At 43.1% G+C, this 20,385-nt stretch overlaps 1 protein-coding gene across 2 annotated transcripts in view; it reads left to right on the top strand.

Annotated features, from left to right (window-relative positions):
- LOC137651218 (von Willebrand factor A domain-containing protein 5A-like) overlaps positions 1–20,385 on the top strand; it is a 339,908-nt gene that overhangs the window by 60,589 nt on the left and 258,934 nt on the right. For both annotated transcript variants that reach the window (XM_068384404.1, XM_068384406.1), the window contains exons 5-6: positions 12,911–13,048; positions 13,889–14,046. In XM_068384404.1, the coding sequence (XP_068240505.1) occupies positions 12,911–13,048; positions 13,889–14,046 (296 nt within the window). The remainder of the gene's footprint in view (positions 1–12,910; positions 13,049–13,888; positions 14,047–20,385) is intronic.

Below are 20,385 nucleotides of genomic sequence, written 5' to 3'. Positions count from 1 at the left end.
CAAATGACACAGCAAAGTCCACAACACACTCTCCTTCTGGGTTTCTCTCCCCAATTCCATGGCCCCCATGCACCCGACCAATTGCCTCATTCTCACTTCCAACATGGCCATTCAAATCTGCCCCCACTATGACCCTCTCCTGTTCTTCCAGTTCTTGCATTACTCCATCCATGTCTCTCCAGAAATTTCCCTTCTCCTCTTCTGTGCAACCAACTTGAGGTGCATATGCACTTATAATATTCAGAATCTCTCCTCCACAACACATCTTCAATCTGATGATACGGTCATTCTTTCTATGCACCTCTATCACCGCATTTTTCAGCTCACCAGACAGTACTATGCCAACTCCATTCCTACCTTGTTTATTTGCTCCGCTGTAATATAGCTTATATCCATCACCCAACTCTTTAGCTTTATTTCCCTTCCATCGTGTTTCCTGCACACACATAGCATCTACTCTCTTTTCCCTCATCAAGTCAGCCACTTCTCTACCTCTCCCAGTCATGGACCCAACATTAAGCTGACATATTCTGAGTCCAAAGTGAGCTCGCTTCTTTAGCTGCACCTGCTCCTGATGCAGTAGCCCTCGCCTTATCACAGAGTTAGGGCGATGTATCTGTGCGTCGTTTACGGAGTACGTCCTAGCATTACCTCTTTCCCTATTTTGGGTCATTCCATTTAAGGTTTTGGCACAGGTTTTTACGGCCGGATGACCTTCCTGATGCCAACCCTCCCTACTTAGCTGGGCTTGGGACCGGCACCCATTGGTGGCTAGGTTTAAGAGAAAATATATATAGCTTATTTGAATATGAAAAACATGTCTAAATGTGCAAAATTTATCATTAATTGAATGCCAAGTAACAAACTACTAATTAGCTACAATGGTGAAGATGGGTTGATTTCAATTCTAAATACAAAACACCTAAATTCGATAGGTATAAATCCGGAAGAATTGTCATTGACTTTCATCTTTCTTTGTGGCCAAGTGGTAGTCACTGTCTACACAAGCTTGCCGAACCAGGGTTCGATTCACGGACGGTCACAAACTCTTTCGCCTGGGGCTCTGATCCCGAGGTCATTAAGAGCATCCAGACATTAATGTATCAAAAATATATATGGCTTATTTGAATATATATATGTATGTATATATATATATATAGAACCCTCCAACGAGCAGAGGGGTGGGGAAAAGTAGGATGTAATGGGTGGGCCATCAGGACAACATGGCTATCTCACCCAAAAATAGATTTTTCGTACGTCTAAATCACTTTTTTGGGCTCGAGTCCCGCCGTCCTGATGTATTTGTACCAGAGAATTATTTATACTTGGTGTGAGGCTGTGCCGGGCAATTGTCTCCTCAACACATACTTTCCCCTTACGTTATCATAAACTGGACTCTTAGACAAAAGGACAAACAAAACAAAACATATCCTTAATACTATATTTCTTAAAACAAAAACGCTCAACATAAATAATCCACAATCAAATTATCAACAATTAGATATATAATAACCGTATACCATTCAAATAAATCACCCAAAAAACCTAACAAACTTAAAATTAAACTTCACACCAAATATACAATAACCACCATTCAAATAATCAACAAAACCTCTAACAAAACTTAAATCAACCGCACACCAACACCCAAATAAATATCTGTGTTCATATATATTTTATAGACACCAATACTGTCTATACACACAAGCCAACTGTCTTTTATGGCACAACACTACTATATGAAACCCGAAGACTGTCTTAAATTTCCATAACGGCCTTAACTCCTCGGGGTCATGGGTGTCATCGTCGTCGATATCATCATCATCATCATCATCATCATCATCATCATACGAAATCGTAATTCACAGGCCGAGGTCATCAACAGTTCAGTAGTCCAATAAAACAGTCCAAACAAAATCGTAATACAGGCCAAGTCATCAACAATACATCCACTTTTTAAATTCTTTGGTTTCTCCAAAGGAGGAATCACGGCTGTTAAAATATATAATAACTTCCACGCTGGTCGAAAAATGATTAAATAATGTAAAATCCAGCATTCAAACACAACTGAATCGAGCAGCAGTCCAATCAAAATAAGCATTCACCCAAAACATTCGCCACTGTCGTAACCTAACTAAAACATAAACAAACAATCTCATTTATACCAACAGTCTTTCTCACCACAAACGATCGCTAACCTAACTACTTTCGCTCGCTAACACAATATCTCTCTCTCTCTCTCTCTCTCTCTCTCTCTCTCTCTCTCTCTCTCTCTCTCTCTCTCTCTCTCTCTCTCTCTCTCACAGGATTTGGCAAAAACAAAAATTAAAATAAAGCAAAAATAAATCCTCCACATTCCTCCCCCCTTACTTTGCCAAATCCGTCTCACACAAAACTTACAATATTTTTTTCAATACCCAGTCGCAGTCGGGAACGGGACCTCTACTCCGAGTAACTGGGCCTCCATATATTCTCTCATTCACTTCTTCCTTATCACAATCATTCGCTACATTAACACTATTCTTATCTAAATCCCTATCATCTAATATATCATGTACAATCCCATCTATCTCGTTCTCGTTTAGCCCTATAATTACACTAATTTCTGTAAACAGTTCATCCATTTCATCAAAAACATTCTCAACTTTAGCTAAAGATTCATTCATGCTACTTATCATTCTTCTGTCTCTCATTCTTGCGTTATTCATTTTTTCTTTTACATCATCTAACGAAAAGCCACACACACTATAAGTATCATTCATACTCAGCCATGTTTCATCTGTATTAATACATTTATCCTCCACACTCACTTGTACATTTACACCCTTGTCATACTTATTCGTATTCTTACCTATACCTATAAATTTCCCTTGCACTTTCTCCTCACTTAAAACTTTCAAACGCCTCTTTTTCCTATATTCAACCAACACTAATTGTTTATTTTCCAGCCCTAACTTCTCATGCATACTAGATTCATACTTGCTCATTTCCAACCAATTATTCATCCCATTCTCACAAACATTAATCCTATTCCTTCCACACACACACAGGAGGACTCACCCAGCTGAACCCTCTTACACTCTAGTTTCCCGAACATCCTGGCTGATTTACTCCCTTCTTCCTACATACCCTAGCTACATGCCCATCTACACCACATTCAGTACACTTGCACATTCTAGCATAATGACCATCCTTACCACAATTACCACAAATTACATTCATATGATTACTACGACATCCACTCGCTATGTGCCCAGTCATACCACACCGATAATATTTTACCCCTTTCTCTTTCTTGCACTCGCTAATTCTATGCCCTACCTCACCACATCCAAAACAAGCACCTAGAGCCCATCTACATTCATTCTTCTTATGACCTACTTTCCCACACCTATAACACTTTTCATCACGGATACAACTACCTGACCTACCTTGCGGCGCACTAGGACTCCTATCCCTCCAAACCTGATTCCCTTGCCTAAACCCTTCATTTGTCCTTACAGGTATTCCCACATTACTCGCCCTAACACTCCTATCTACTACACTATCAGCTACCCTCATCGGTCCTCTCATAACAGCATCTCTAAAACTAACAAATTCTGGCACACTTTCCTCCATTCCAGTTCTTACACTCACAGATTTACTTTCTTTCATACACCTATCCAACTCGTAATCCTCAACTATCTCTAAAATATCATCCCATGTCAATCTTTCTTTTGTCCACCTCATTTTCTCCTTCCGTTTCAAATTAACAAACTCAGCAACATTCTCGGGTACAGTAGCCAAAAACTTCATTAACTCCTTATTCTCATTTATACCTTCATCCCCATACTTCTTCCTAGCTAAAGTTTCCAACCTACATACATACATCGATATCGCTTCTCCTGCATTCATCCGTGCTTCATCAAAATCATTCTTACGCTTATACTTAACACTCCCTTTCATACGTTTTACTTGCTGAATTATTCTCTTTTTCACACTTTCATAATCAACATCCCCTACACTCATTATCACTCCATACATCGTCAACAAATACCCAGTCAAATATTCTCCTAACTCCCTAGCCCAAACTCTTTTACTATCACCATACTTATCCTGACAATACCTCTCATACTCCTTGAAAAAATCATATACATCCCTACTGCTATGCTCATTGAACCTTTCACACCGAGGTACCTCTCTCATAAACACAGTCTTACACACATCACGTTCATTCTCACTGCTATCATCACTGTCTACTCCCTTGTTACCTTCTTCCTCATTTGAATATAATGAATCCACTTCCACACTTAAATTCCTATCCTTAACCATTCCCTTCTTACCCTTTTTCTTACTTACCACTTTCACCCATTCACGATCGTCCTTGCTATCAGCCTGATACTTTTTCTTCTCTTTCTTCACATCACTTTTACCTTTCCTTTCATCTTTCCTCTCACCTTTCTGTTCATCCCTACTATGCCTAATTCCCTTATCTTCAATATCACTATCACTATTACTACTATCACTATCACTTCCTTTCCCATTATCATTTACCTTAGCCTTCTCTTCCACTATCAACCCATTACCCGAAGCTGAGGACACTCCTCCGACTGCACCTTCACCCATTAAAGTTTTCATCATCCCCATTACTTGCCCCATCATATCTTCCATTCGTTTCTCCATCCGTTCTTCATTCTCTCGCATCCTCATCTCAACACCATCTTCCACTCTCTCTACAGTTCCCTGAATTTCCCTCAGTTTCCTATGCATCTCCTCATTCTCAAACCTTAACCGCTTATTCTCTTGCAACAACTTCTCCTCACGCTCCTTACTCAGCCGCAATTCCTCCTTCAAAACCCTCAACTGTTCGTCCATTTTTCATCAACCTTAATCTAATTTCTTATCCTATTCAGTCCTTTGTCTAAGAGTCCAGCTATCAGTCCCGCCTCAGCAGTCCCTGTTCGGGCGCCAAAATAATGTGGCGGGATGTTGCAGAACAACCCCCACACCCTTGAATCTTACTTACTGGCAATTGTCTCCTCAACACACACTTTCCCCTTACGTTATCATAAACTGGACTCTTAGACAAAAGGACAAACAAAACAAAACATATCCTTAATACAATATTTCTTGAAACAAAAACGCTCAACATAAATAATCCACAATCAAATTATCAACACTTAAATATATAATAACCGTATACCATTCAAATAAATCACCCAAAAAACCTAACAAACTTAAAATTAAACTTCACACCAAATATACAATAACCACCATTCAAATAATCAACAAAACCTCTAACAAAACTTAAATCAACCGCACACCAACACCCAAATAAATATCTGTGTTCATATATATTTTATAGACACCAATACTGTCTATACACACAAGCCAACTGTCTTTTATGGCACAACACCACTATATGAAACCCGAAGACTGTCTTAAATTTCCATAACGGCCTTAACTCCTCCGGGTCATGGGTGTCATCGTCGTCGATATCATCATCATCATCATCATCATCATCATACGAAATCGTAATTCACAGGCCGAGGTCATCAACAGTTCAGCAGTCCAATAAAACAGTCCAAACAAAATCGTAATACAGGCCAAGTCATCAACAATACATCCACTTTTTAAATTCTTTGGTCTCTCCAAAGGAGGAATCACGGCTGTTAAAATATATAATAACTTCCACGCTGGTCGAAAAATGATTAAATAAGGTAAAATCCAGCATTCAAACACAACTGAATCGAGCAGCAGTCCAATCAAAATAAGCATTCACCCAAAACATTCGCCACTGTCGTAACCTAACTAAAACATAAACAAACAATCTCATTTATACCAACAGTCTTTCTCACCACAAACGATCGCTAACCTAACTACTTTCGCTCGCTAACACAATATCTCTCTCTCTCTCTCTCTCTCTCTCTCTCTCTCTCTCTCTCTCTCTCTCTCTCTCTCTCTCTCTCTCTCTCTCTCACAGGATTTGGCAAAAACAAAAATTAAAATAAAGCAAAAATAAATCCTCCACAAGGCTTCTCCATGGAATAAACCTGCCATTATTGGGTGCTCACCCCTTATATGAAGTATAATTATAAATTTTTTCCTTAAAAAAAGAATCCAAAATTATCTTGATTTGGTAAATATGATAGTGTTCTAAGGGGAAAGATCTGTGACCCGCTATCAACCATCCCTTTGGTGAAGCACACTCCCTTTAACAGTTGTGAAGAACAAATATCAATATCATGAGTTTAGTGAGTAATCATTAAAGAACAATACTCATCTTCAAAATAGATTCTTAATGTGCAGTGTTGGTAGAAATTCACCATAGTATGCTAAGTTTAATTTTACTACCAGGAATTATGTCTAGTAATAAAAAGCGTCAAATAGTGTACAATGTTTATTAAACAACATATTTGAGCAAAATTTAATACAATTTATATGAATAGCATTGTGATCTACTAATGTACCTCAAAATATATCCCCAATAAAATTTTTTACTTAGGTAATCATGTGGGGAAACAATTTGATATATCCTCGAACCCCTTAAGAAGGAGATCTTTTGATGAAAATTAAGCCGTATATGGCTAAATGCAAAATACAGTGTCATACCCAACCAAAGAAACTGAATTATTTTAAACTCAGGTCTAAAATAGTAATAGTATGCTCATATAGGTACACCAATAAAATTCAGAGAAACTAAATTGAATCCTGAAATTTAAAATTTTGAAATTGTTTAATGTAGATCATGAAGCAAAAACTGACAGTTTGCCTGTTAAAGTAAGTAATCTGGAAGAATGGCCAGGGGCGCATTTGAGGTCTACGTCATTGCAGCAGGTTTTACAACACTACCTGCTGCCACCACAAAATGACGAACTTTGTCCAATTGCTTCATATAATGCTTGAAGAACACCCTGGTGGACTTCCAACTAGTATAAGCTTGTAAACCTTCAAATAACATATACTGAAATAAGTTCAGATTTGATGCCACTTTCCCAGGGAAATTACCCAACAGCATGCTAGCCGGGGTTGCTCTTCTAATAAAATAAGCCAATTTTGCTCTCATTTGTTTCAAAGTCAACTCTGATCCAACTGCCTTACCTCTAAATATTTGACCCCTTTTAACCTTCTTTGTCCTGTCAAGATATGTCTTTAAACACTGCACTGGACACAAGGTGAGATCACTTTCGAGGGGAACTATTTTTCATGGTCCCCAATGTTTAGATGGTAGTTCATTCTTAGCTAAAAAGGTTGGATCAGGGTATAGATTAACTTTACAATTGTCTAAATTCTATGTGACCCTCATCTCTAGAGAGAGAGATCGGCCTCGGTGGAACTGCGGGTCTCAACCTGGCGCAAGCTTTTGGAATCTTGTTGAAGAGGTCTGAGTTAAAATCTCTGTCAAAAGCATATAAAATGGGTCTAGCTAGGGCCGACTTGTACGACAAAATCGGGTAGGATGCTAAGCCTTTCGCATGTAAGTCGATCAGAAAGCCTAAACAAAAATCCATAGAGATAGAAGGTGGATTTTTATCTTTCACATATCGAACCCATATCTTCCACAAAGTTTTCATACTGATTCAAAGTAGTGGAAGTTTTATAATTTTCCGCAAATGCCAATTTGTCCCGTTGAATTTTGAATCTTTTATCTAGAACTAATGCGAAAAAATCATGAGATGAAGGGCTTTCGTTTTCCGGGATGAAGCGAAGACAGTCTTCCTCTGTACTTCTTGAGACAGACTCGGGTTGTGTAGAGGCACCAACCTGGGGTTCATCTCTGTCACCAAAGGATACCAGTTGCTTTTCGGCCATAGAGGAGCAACTAGGGCTGCTGTCCCCCGGAATGATCGAAGCTTGTCCAACACCTTCAAGAGAAGATTGAAGGGTGGAAACACATAAATCTTCTCCCACTGATTCCAATCCATGTTTAATGCGTCTATGCCTAGATCCACATTTGGTGCCACATAGTTGGGAAGTTTCTTGTTGAGACTCGTAGCAAACAGGACCACTTGAAGACCCGGGACTACCTCCTGCACGAAAGAGCCTGCACGAAAGAGAATGATTTTCCGTCCAGAGACCATTCTGTCTCTAGCGGATGTGTTCGAGATAGAGAGTCTGCCATCACATTCCGAACTCCGTGAAGGTGAGAGGTAGACAGATGCCACCTCTTCCTCTGAGCCAATGAAGAAATTGCGATCATTACATGGTTTATTTTAGGAGATATTGACCTTTGCCTGGTGATGTAATAAACTGTAACTTTGCTGTCTAATACTAGATGGATGTGAATGTTGTTCTTCAATTGTAGCCTTTTCAGGGATAAGAAGACTGCCATGGCTTCCAGAATATTGATGTGGAATTGCTTGAATCTGGGACCAATGACCTTGGACTTTCTTGAGTGGAGTATGACCCCCACAACCGTCCAGTGAGGCGTCCGTATGTAGAATTACTGCAGGAGAAGGAAAGTGCAACGGAACCATCTTGGAAAGACTTTTGGCATCTGACCACTGACGGAGTTGCCGTTGAAGCAACTCCGGGGTCGTCTTTTGATGATTACGGAGAGCTGTGGAAGCTCTCTTCTTCCAAACCCTACTTGCATCCTTTGATCTTGAGGAGAGGGTTCGTTATGGAAACATACTGTAGTGAGCCCAGAACCCTTTCTTGATAACGTCTGGTGGTCCTTCTCGACTTGATGAAAGACCGAACTGACTGGACTATTTCCTTCCTCTTAACAGAAGGAATGGAGAGGGTATGAGTCTTTAGATTCCAACGAATCCCTTATCACTGGAACACCCAAGCTGGTTTCAGTCTTGACTTTTTGAAGTTTATTTGGAATCCTAGGTATTGGAGGAATCTTACCATGTGGTATGTTGCTTCCATGCATTCCCTTGCTAAGGGAGCCCACACAAGCCGGTTGTCTAAGTATGCTGCTTCTTCAAGGCCTCTCTCCCTTAGTTGTTGAACGACTTCATCTAAATCCTTCGTGAAAATCCTCGGAGCTATGTTGAGCCCAAATGGCATAGCTCTGAATACAGAAGCCTTTCTCTCCAGTTTGAAACCAAGGTTGTGGGAGAAGCGTCGACCTATCGGAAGATGCCAATAGGTGTCGGTAAGATCTATAGAGACGGTGTAAGCCCCCGGGGTAGTAAGGTCCGTATCTGCGAAATATCCAGCATCTGGAACTTGTCGCACTGAACAAACAGGTTTAGATGGGACAAGTCGAGAATAGTTCGAGGAATAATCGAATCTTTCTTTGGCACGCAGAATAGACGACCTTGAAACTGCATAGATTTCGTGCAACGGATAACTCTCTTCTTTAATAGGTCTGCACATATTGTTCCAGATGTGGTGTTGATTTCTGGAAAACCTCTTGATCCTTGGGGGTTGTCTCTTCCATTTCCAGCCTAGACTGCTGGAAATCACGCTCTGTGCCCAAGGACTGAACACCCACCTGTCCTTGAACAATTTCAGTCTTCCCCCTATTGGAGTATCCTCATTGTTTTGGTTGAGGATGTGTGCCCCTATTTCCCCTGTTACTTTGGAGACCCAGACTCCTTGGCCTACGTCCTCTGCCAGATTGGCCTCTACCCCCTCTTTCAGTCTTGAGGGAATGAAAGGCCGAGGTCCCTTGTTCAAATCCAGGATTGAATGCTGGAGACTTTGAAGTCACCGGATGAAGAACAGTGATAGTATTCTGCGAAGCACTAACCGAAGAAGAGATGAAGGGCCTCCTAGTGTATGTTGGTTTAGGGCCGACCCCAGGAATAGATTTCCCTTTTAGAGATATTCCCCATCTCAGGAAAACTCTTATTTTCTGATGCTGCCTTATCCAAGATCTCCTTTACTAATTTCTGTGGAAAAAGATATTTACCCAAATACAAGCATTAATAAGACGTTTCGGTTCATGGTGAATGGTCGCGGATGCTAAAACATGCTTCCTGCAGACTCTTTGAGCCTAAAAAATTAAAAAAGATCCTTCATAAAAATAGCCATGCGTATCTTGGCCATAAGCGAAAAGACAGGAGCATCAATGAAATTACCAATCATCATTTCTACAAAGCAAGGAAAAGACATCGAACCTGATAGTCTCTCCCTAGCCTCCAATTCCGCCTTAAGTAAGTGTTCCGGAATCCTCGGTAGTCTTTCGTTAAACTGTCGGCTGGCTATATCCCTTATCTAATTTCCCTTCAGCAAAAGTAAATTGGATATCCAACCAATGTTCAGCGTCACGGGGAAGAACGATGTAGTGGTTTGCGGACTGTTGCCAGAGGTAGCACCCAAACTGCCTAGTGTCGGAATGCTGACCACACCCCAACGTTCACTACACAAAAAGGTAAAATGGAAGAAAACCCAAAAATCTGAATAACAGGTCAAGAGAACGGAGCACTGGGCACCAACCCTTGATTTATACTGGGCAAGGGGACACAGCTAAAATATGTAATTGCATTATATTTTTTTCAGAGATTTCATTTTCAGGTTCAGTAAAAAGAAAAAAACAATAAAAAAACTATGAAACTAAGAAAAAAACAGTGGCTGAGAAGGGTACACAATGGTGAAAGGTTCTGGAATGAAATTCTGTCTTCATAAAAACAAGAAAAATATTATTTTGAAGTGAAAAAAAAAATAAATCATTCTTGAGAGAAAAAATACAAAACTATAGTATGAAAAGTCAGATCTTCAAAACACATAAGCAGAGACCTAGATGTATCCATGGCGGAGCCTCATAGGAATCAACCCTCTAAAAGTTAGCAAGACAAAAAAAATTATTTGAATAACCAATAAAAAAACGAGAACTATTCACATGCTGGACACTCAAAAGTGTTCCCTAAACTGTACTAGTATAAACAAAGGCACACCTAACCGTGTATCTATTTGGGATACTTTCAAATACCAGTAGCTTGCCTCACGATCAATGGGTTCATAAAACAAGGTTGCAATTCATACGGCAAAACTAGAAGATCCCGCCAAACTTGCTTTTAATAGTCTTCTCCAGGCTGACTAGCAACATACTCAGGTGCATTATCTACATGCACAGTCAACTGGGTGTGGGCATTGACAACACAAAGGTTTGGCTGCTACTGATTAGTTTTCTATGCCACTTTATGTTCACTTGTTTCTGGGTTCCACTTCAAACTTGACTGGAAGAATGGCGTGTTCATCATAGCAATGCTGAAGTTCATCTATAATACGTTTTTGACGGTCATCAGGAAGTAATAGGCCTTGAGACAAATGCTTATCATATACACATGATGGGCCTTGTACTCCATTATCTGCAACTTCTTGCACTGCAGTGGTAAAGCAGCGGACTGCACAGCTGTTGAAGGCAAATCTTTGTGTGACCAACATTGCAAATCACCAGCTCACTTTTCGTCTGATGGTTTTTAATAGCAAAAGTGCTTTAACTGTGGAACACTACATAATAAGTTACTAGACTAAGATATATGTAACATAACTTGAAGCTTCTTTTCCTTCTACTGTGCCTTCTCTCCCTACTGGGTGTAGGGGCCTACTGTCAGTACCTGTTAAAAGAAAATATAATGGATTAAGGCACTTCTTTCGCAGGCACTTTGGGGGCTAAGAAAAAAATGTAAGTGTGCATCTCCTAACATTCAAACCGAAATGTTTTTTCATACACAAATCATTAATTATTCCGAGTGACACAGGTTTATATTCTTCCAAGACTAGAATATAAATCCCTGAATGGAGCTAAAATTAAAATTAGCATAAACAAAGACAAATAGAGGTAGATACTCAACTTTGACGAAGAAGAGGAAGCCATATCATAAAACAATTCTTCATAAAATGTGAAAAGAGCGCCCACAAAAAACAACCGCACTGTAGCCACCAGCTGTGTACAAAGGAATGGTGAAGCGGGATCGTATAGGAGCACTGGAAGGTGATACGATGTGTAACGGCTCCTTACTTATCCTACCCCTTAGTGAATTAGACTGAGTAAAGTCTGTTTGAGGTGCAGATATCTATGGTTATCTTGGGATACGTCCCTGATTATACACGGTATCTTCGGATAGTCGTTTCCGGGTGTTGGAACCCTGTGATACCTGATGGTAATTCTCTTGTAATATCAATTGCAGAAATATTATACTATAGAAAGTTGCCAGAAGGAACTTCCATCAGGACGACATGGTTCGAGCCCAAAAACATATATATATATATATATATATATATATATATATATATATATATATATATATATATATATTTAAAGAAATAGATATCTGTTTGAGGCTCGTGGTGAAGATGGCAGGTTCATCCTTGCCAAGATCCTTGGACATGATGTGTCATACAATGCCAGTGGCATTTTTAAATTTATATCAGAAGCAGGTCTTCTTGATGCTATTTAACTTTTATAACATATTTACTTCCTCTGGTTTTAATTGAATATTCTTTTAATCTTTATACAGTAATAAACGATATCGTTGTCAGTGACATTCGATGTCAGGTTGCCAGAGAACATCAGTTCAATATATATATATATATATATATATATATATATATATATATATATATATATATATATATATATATATATATACACACATATATACATATATATATATATATATATATATATATATATATATATATATATATATATATATATATATATATATATATATATATATATATATATATATATATATATACACATATATATATATATATATATATATATATATATATATATATATATATATATATATATATATATATATATATATATATATATGTATATATATATGTATATATATATATACATATATATGTATATATTATATATATGTGTATATATATATATATATATATATATATATATATATATATATATATATATATATATATATATATATATATTATATATATATATGTATGTATGTATATGTATATATATATAACTTAAATATCCTTTTTTCAGGTTCTGAAGCTGAACTAAAGCTGAGCTTGTTGATGGAACTTAAAGTCAAGACTGATGGGGCTGTGAGTTTCACACTACCAACTGTTCTTAATCCTCGATATTGTCCTAAGGATGTTGATGCCAGTCATCATAATACAGGTAAGAACTCTCTCTCTCTCTCTCTCTCTCTCTCTCTCTCTCTCTCTCTCTCTCTCTCTCTCTCTCTCTCTCTCTCTCTCTCATTAATATTAATAATGTTTACTCTACTGTATATACAAAAATTGTTACAACTCCTCTGCTCAACTCTACCCGGAGAAGTAGCTATGAATACTAACCAACCCAAGCCACACTGAGATGCTTCACGTACTACATGATGCTCTGAAGCATTTGAAACTGTGTCTAATTAAAAATTTAAGAAATTTTCTTTGGCCTTAGGGGTTTGCCCCATTTTTTTACACTAAAGTTTCCCATTGATATATAAAGTTTTATTGACATTTATGTTAGCATTTGGTAACAAAATTGATTTACAGAAGTAAAGCTCCACCAATGAATTTATAAAATGTTAGGTAGGTGCAAAATAAGAATATTTTGTACGAGCTTGATCAAATTATCTCACAATGATAACCATAGATTTCTTACCCATAATCTTAAGGAAAACAATCTTTCTATCTGTTCTGCTGTAAGATATGGAATGATCATAGATGAAGAAATCCAACTGACATCTATTGTTTTCTTGATAAAATTATAGCCATCTTATGTTATGCTTTTTGATTCTTTGTAGACTTTTTGTTTTTATAAAACATAGTTCATAAGTTGTCGTTGGATATATGTACTATGACTTTATGTTTTATTACATGTTAATAGCACATATTTATTAAAGTGGAAAACATATCTGACTTGAACACCCAAAAATTAGCTTTAAGATATTCTTAACCAATATTTGTCAACAACCAACAACCTTAGGTTATGAACTAGATTTTAAAGATTTTTATTTTACAGATATTGTTACACCTTTTGCACATCCTGAAAGTGTAACGTCTAAACCTTATACGTTTGGATTAAAGGCAAAGGTTCAAGGAGGACATGCATTAGCTAATATAGTGTCCCATCATGATATTTTGATTGTGAAGCCAAGTGATGACAATATGTCTGCAGAGGTAAGCTTTATTATGGATATTTCTATCCTGTTTTGAATGCTACTATGGACCAAATAAATATCAGATCTGTCGTAGAGTAGAATTTTATGTTTGTACTGAAAATTTAAGAAAATTCTTGAGATGTAGATAAAACGGCTAAAATTTATTAAAATGGAGACGAAAGATTCTACCCTCATATATACTGTATACTCAAAGGATGTCTTTATAGTGATATTTATCATGAGGACAAGTAACAGACTAGTCAGTTACCAATCAACATGTCTTAGAGGCATTAAAGCCTTCGAGATTAAACAAAACTAAAATATTAGAAAAAACAATCTAAAACATTTATTCATAATGAAATTGGGGAATTGAGGGATTTATAAAGTAGTTTTATCATAAGATATCGGAATCATTTAACTTTTACATTATTGATTACAACTGGCCAATTAGTGCTGTACCTATATGTGTAGACTCGAGGACAAAAGTTATTGTATAACCTATGTACTGTAATGTCACTTCCCAAATAATATCTATATATTAGTGAATTTAAACTTGTTCCGTAACCGAAATACAAACCACGCCCCCCCCCACATACTGGTGAGTTGTCTCTCTTCACTTTTGGCTCGGATGAAGTACAGACGTTGCGGTTTTCGTCCTCGTTAATGACAGCCTTAATTTTTTTTTTTGCTTTTTCTAGTTCTGTGTGTTTGGAAGTTGGCCTCGACCATTATCATCGCTATGCGCAAGTGCCCTGGACTCGCTGGCCGCCCTTGTGGGACCTTCATGTCAGCGGAGGACACCGATCCTCACACCCTTTGCCCGCAGTGCCGAGGTCAACGGTGTGAGAGGGAGAATACTTGCAGTGAGTGTAGGGGGTGGTCTGCCTCCCAGTGGGAGAAGTTCGGCCGTCAGCGTAAGAAGAAGTCCAAGAGAGACCGTTCTCCTTCAGGGGCAACCTTGAAGAATTAAGGCTCTAAGGACTCCTCTTCTGCCGCCCGAACCTCCTCTGAAGCTCCCAATCATTCGGTCTCTCGTGAGAGACTGCTGAGTGGTAGCGCAGGCCCTAGTGGTGTTTCCCGATCTCGGGGTGTGGGAGAGGACGTTGCCTCCCTTAGCGTGGCAGCTCCCTCTTCTCCAGGATAATTTGGATTTTATTGAATATGACCAAACTGTGTCTAATGATGATTTGTTCCAGCTGTGGGCTTCCTTGGGGCTTAAGGGCTCGCCTCCAATGAAGCCCTTTTTGACCTGATCCAGTTGGGGGCTGCGGTCAAACAGTCGCTGGTAATACCGGAGGTATTCCCTTCGGATATTGTCGACACTGTCTTGGCCGAGCCTTCCGACGGGTCTGGTCAAACCCTTGATGCTACGCCTGGTGCGTACGTTGCTGAAGGCTCTCCGCCCCCCTCCGTATATCCTTCGAGGGGGGAGGGGAGTCCCACGGTCTCTCTTGCGGGCGGGTCTCCCCTCGGGGGAGCGCGCTGACAGAGACTCCTCTTCGGAGGACTGATGACCTGGACGTCCTTCCTCGTGGTCGTATTAGACGTAAGGCCCGTCGGCCTCTCCGCAGCAGAGGACTTCCTTCGCCCTATAAGGGAGTTAGGAGTAGCGCCCCTTGACCTCTCCGCAGATCGTTTGCGATCTCCTACGCCTGCCAGACCTTCCGACCTGCCTTCTCCGTTCCTGGCTGCAGATGCGCTTTGGCCGCCTTCTCACCCTGTTATCCAACAGGCACCGATCCCTTCGGGGAAAAGTGACTCTACTCACGGTGTGGGTAAGTCCCTTGCGCGTCAGGGTTCCCCTGCGCACCCACCTGCGCGTTCGCGTGCAGTAGCCTACAAGCGCTCTCCAGAGTTACAGTCTTCGGACTTAACTCGCCAGCGCTCTCCTGCTCGGCAGCGATCACCTGCTCGCCAGCGCTCTCCTTTTCGCCAGCGCTCTCCTTCTCGCAGGTCTCCTGTGAAACAGCGCCCTCATGTTCCTGATGTGCGCAAGGCGCACCTACGTTCTCCTGAGTGCCCTCGTTCTCCTGTGCTCAGCCGCGCTACTACTCAGCCTGTTCCTGATGAGAGCCCAGCGCGCCAACAATCACCGCCGCGTCCACGATCGCCAAGTCTGGACTTAGGCAAGGGTTCCATCCCGTCGCCTCGCCCTCGCGCCGCTGCGTGCCCTTCTGCTCCGGCGCAATAGTGCATGCGCTCTCCAGAGCGCTCATCTAGAGCTCCTGTTCACGAGCGTTCGTCTCCCTCCATCTCTTCAGATGTGCGCAGTAACATTACTACGCGCCAACGATCTCCTGCGCACCCACTCAATCACTCGCCCGTGCGCAAACGCTCTCCTGAGCGCCAACGCCCTCTTAAGACTGATCGCCCCAGGTGTCCGACTTGCCTGCGCGATAAATCGCCTGTGCGCAGTCGTTCGCCTGTCCGTGGTACGCGCTGTCGTTCTCCGGAGTACATGCGACATCGCTCGCCAACGCGCCAGCGCTCTCCGCCTGGCAAACGCTCGCCAAGTCGCTCGCGACTTTTCTCGCCCGAACATCGTCGTTCTCCTACGCGCCGCCAACGGTCGCCTAGTGTTCAGCGCCCCCTTCACCTACGCAACCACCCGCACCTTCACGTGTGCGCCAACGCGTTCCCTCGCCAACGCGTCAACGCGACCGCTCGCCAACGCGCCATCGCGTCCCGTCGCCTGCGCGCCCACGCGCCCTCTCGCCCTCGCGCGAACGTGCCCACGCGCATTCTTCTACATGCGTCAATGCGCCCGCGCTTCGGAAATCGCCCGCGCGCGATCCCTCGAATGCCTTTTCGCGCGAGAGCCGCCGCGATCCCCATTCTTGCAGGGATCATCAACGCGGCCAACTGATAGGGACGCGGACTTCCAGATCGGCCTCTGGATCGCCACCGCGCAAGCGTAGGATTACCTACCAGGATCAGGACCAGGAAGGATCTACGGAGAGGTCCATGCAACATTCTTTTTCTTCTTCTTTTCAGGCAGGCCCCGTGGCGTCCACTCCGAAGGGTCAGGAGATCCCATTCCCTCCAGCAGGGATAACTGACACGGCGTCAGTTACCCGTCAGCCTTGGTTCCGTCACATAATGAACGCAGTGGTTCAGGCTGTGAAGCCTGCCCTCGTTGATTTGGGACTTGAACCAACGGCAGACTCATCCCTGGTGAAGAGAAGGAGAGGAGTGGACTTTGTGGTGACTTCTCCTCGGGAGAAGTTGGCTCCCAAGAGGTCGGTCAGGAAGGCTCCTTCTCCTTCGCGTGCTGTTTCTCCTTCTCCCGTGGACGAGGTTTTTCCGTCCTCAGGAGAGTCCAGCGAGGCAGGGTTGTCCCCCACGGCACCAATGGGAGGAACCCCTCCTCTTAGGAGAGAAACTTCTCGCCAGGAAGCTCCCTTCCGGACCTCTTTGCTGGAGTCCTGTATTCCTCCTAGGAGGGAGCCCAAGGACTCCCAAGACAATTCCTAAATTGTCATCCAGGATCCGTCCAGAGCCGACTAGACCCCAGGAGGATGTCCACGTGTCTCCCCAAGATGAGCCTTTGGGGACCGGAGACTTAGCTGTCAGTCCGCAAGGGTTCGAGTCAGAACACGCTTTCTGGCAGGTCCTAGGCTTGATGATGCAACTCAACAAGTTTAAGGACCCGGAGACTGCCCCTCGTGAGGGCAAGGACTCGGTGCTAGACCAAGTCTATGGCTCCGAGAAACCCCCTAAGTCCAGTGCAGCTTTGCCTTGGTCCAAAGGGGTGAAAGGGGCCAGGGACATGGTCGAAGCCCAGCTCTCCGAGCTCGCCTCCTCCGGTCATTCTTCTGCCAGGTTCAAACTCCTCCTGCCTCCTCGAGTACATCAGAGGAGTCCAGTATGGCCCTTCCTCTCCACCATTCTGTGGAAGAGCTGACCAGGGGAACTTCTCTCGAGAAGCTCTCCGCCCGGCAGGTGATGTTCTCGGCGTCGGAGATCCTGAACCTTGAGAAGGTTGCGAAGAGTGCCATGCAGGCAACTTCGTGGCTGGACGTTTGGCTGGGATCTCTGGGCATCCTATTGCGCTCTGAGGATCTGTCCAAGGAGAGCAATAGGAAGGCTTTGGAGACCTTCCTCCTCTCGGGCACGTGTTCGATCGAGTTCCTCGCTCACTCGCTCACCAGATTGCCAACCTGTGGGCTAACTCGATCCTCAAGCGTCGGGACGCAGTGACCGAGAGGTTCCATCCGAAGGTCCCTGCCGTGGACGTCTGCAGGCTCAGGCACTCTTCTATCACTGGGAGAGATCTGCTTGAGCCCAAGGAGATAGAACGAACAGCTGAGAGGTAGAGGAGATCGAATCAAGATTCTCTCCTCCAGAGGGCCCTGACATCTCGGCCCTAACCAAGCCTCCAGCACCTCAACAGCAACAGCAGCCTCGCAAGACACCAAAGCAGGCTCCGGCAGCTAAGACAGGTGTCTAAGCCGCAGCCCTTTCAAACTAAGGACAGAAGGCGCGGCAAGTCCTCTAGGGGAGGAAAGAATCCTAGGGGCAGCGGCCGAGGCCGCAAGCGCTAGGATTGGCAATCCCCCCGCGTGTCCACCTGTGGGGGGATGCCTGAAAAGTTGCGTGCACAGGTGGCAGCAACTTGGGGCCGATTCTTGGACGGTCTCTGTGATCGGCCAAGGTTATCGCGTCCCATTCACGACATCTCCACCTCCCCTGACAGCGAATCCAGTGCCTCTGAACTCCTATGCCATGGGATCGGCAAAGGGGTTAGCCCTTCGGGCAGAAGTCGAGACCATGCTCAAGAAGGATGCTCTCCAGGAGGTCGACGACGGCTCCCCAGGCTTCTTCAGTCAACTCTTTCTTGTAAAGAAGGCGTCTGGAATCTGGAGACCGGTCATCGATCTCTCAGCCCTGAACAAGTTTGTCCAACAAACTTCGTTCAGCATGGAGACAGCGGACACAGTCAGACTTGCAGTGAGACCGCAAGACTCCATGTGCACACTGGATCTGAAGGACACGTACTTCCAGATCCCAATCCATCCGTCTTCCAGGAAGTACTTGAGATTCAGCCTAAACAACAAGATCTACCAGTTCAAGGTGCTGTGTTTCGGTTTCTCCACAGCACCTCAGGTGTTCACCAGAGTGTTCACACTGATTTCGTCTTGGGTGCACTGGAATGGCATACTTCTCCTCCGTTATCTGGACAACTGTCTGATCCTAGCAGACTCGGAGTTGACCCTTCTTCGCCACCGGGACAGGCTTCTGGAGGTTTGCCAAGATCTGGGGATCATGGTAAATCTCAAGAAGTCCTCTCTGCTTCTGACGAAACGACTGGTATATCTAGGCATGATATTAGACACCGATCTCCACAAAGCCTTTCCATCAGACGACAGGATAGCAAGGCTGAGGAGGGTCGCAGAACCTTTCCTCAGGCGGGAAGAGCTTCCAGCCCAATCATGGTTACGTCTTCTAGGCCACCTTTCCTCCTTGGCACGTCTAGTTCCGAACGGCCGCCTCAGGATAAGATCCCTGCAATGGCGGCTAAAGTCGCGGTGGAATCAAGGCTCTGATTCTCTGGACTTTCTGGTTCCTATAGGATCCACGGAACTGATGTACCTTCGGTGGTGGCTCTGAATTTTCGAAAGGGAGTAGATCTTCTCGTCCTCCCCCCGATTTGACTGTTTTCGGACGCGTCAAAAGAAGGGTGGGGTCCCACATTCTGAACCAAAGGATCTCAGGCCTCTGGTCAGAATCAGAAAAGTACTTCCACATCAACCTGCTAGAAATAAAGGCCGTTTTCCTGGCCCTTCAACAGTTCCAACGGACCCTGGCGGGCCACTCCGTAGTGGTGATGAGCGACACTACGGTAGTGGCTTACATCAACAAGCAGGGAGGTACCTTTTCTCAACAGCTATCCCATCTTGCAGTCGAGATTCTGAGATGGTCCGAAATCCACTCGATAACACTTTCGGCTCGCTTCATTCCAGGCAAGAGGAATGTGCTTGCCGACAGTCTGAGCAGAGCGACGCAGATAGTGAGTACCGAGTGGTCCTTGGATCCTCAGATAGCCAACAAAGTCCTGACTTTGTGGGGTTCCCCGACAGTAGATCTGTTCGCGACAGCCTTGAATTTCAAGCTGCCCCTGTACTGCTCTCCATTGCCGGACCCTAAGGTTCTCTGGCAAGATGCTTTTCAGCAGACAACATCGACGTTTACGCCTTCCCACCATTCTGTCTGATGAGAAGGGTGCTCAACAAGACCAGACTATCGATCAATCTCTCCATGACTCGTGTAGCTCCGCTATGGCATCACGCGGAATGGTTCCCGGACCTTCTGCAGCTCCTGACGGAGCTTCCGAGGGAACTCCCCCCGCGACACGAGC

Source organism: Palaemon carinicauda, chromosome 12, assembly GCF_036898095.1.
Source record: "Palaemon carinicauda isolate YSFRI2023 chromosome 12, ASM3689809v2, whole genome shotgun sequence".
In the NCBI taxonomy this organism is placed as follows: domain Eukaryota; kingdom Metazoa; phylum Arthropoda; class Malacostraca; order Decapoda; family Palaemonidae; genus Palaemon; species Palaemon carinicauda.
The sequence above is the reverse complement of the archived record's forward strand: the minus strand, read 5'-3'. Positions and strand labels throughout refer to the sequence as shown.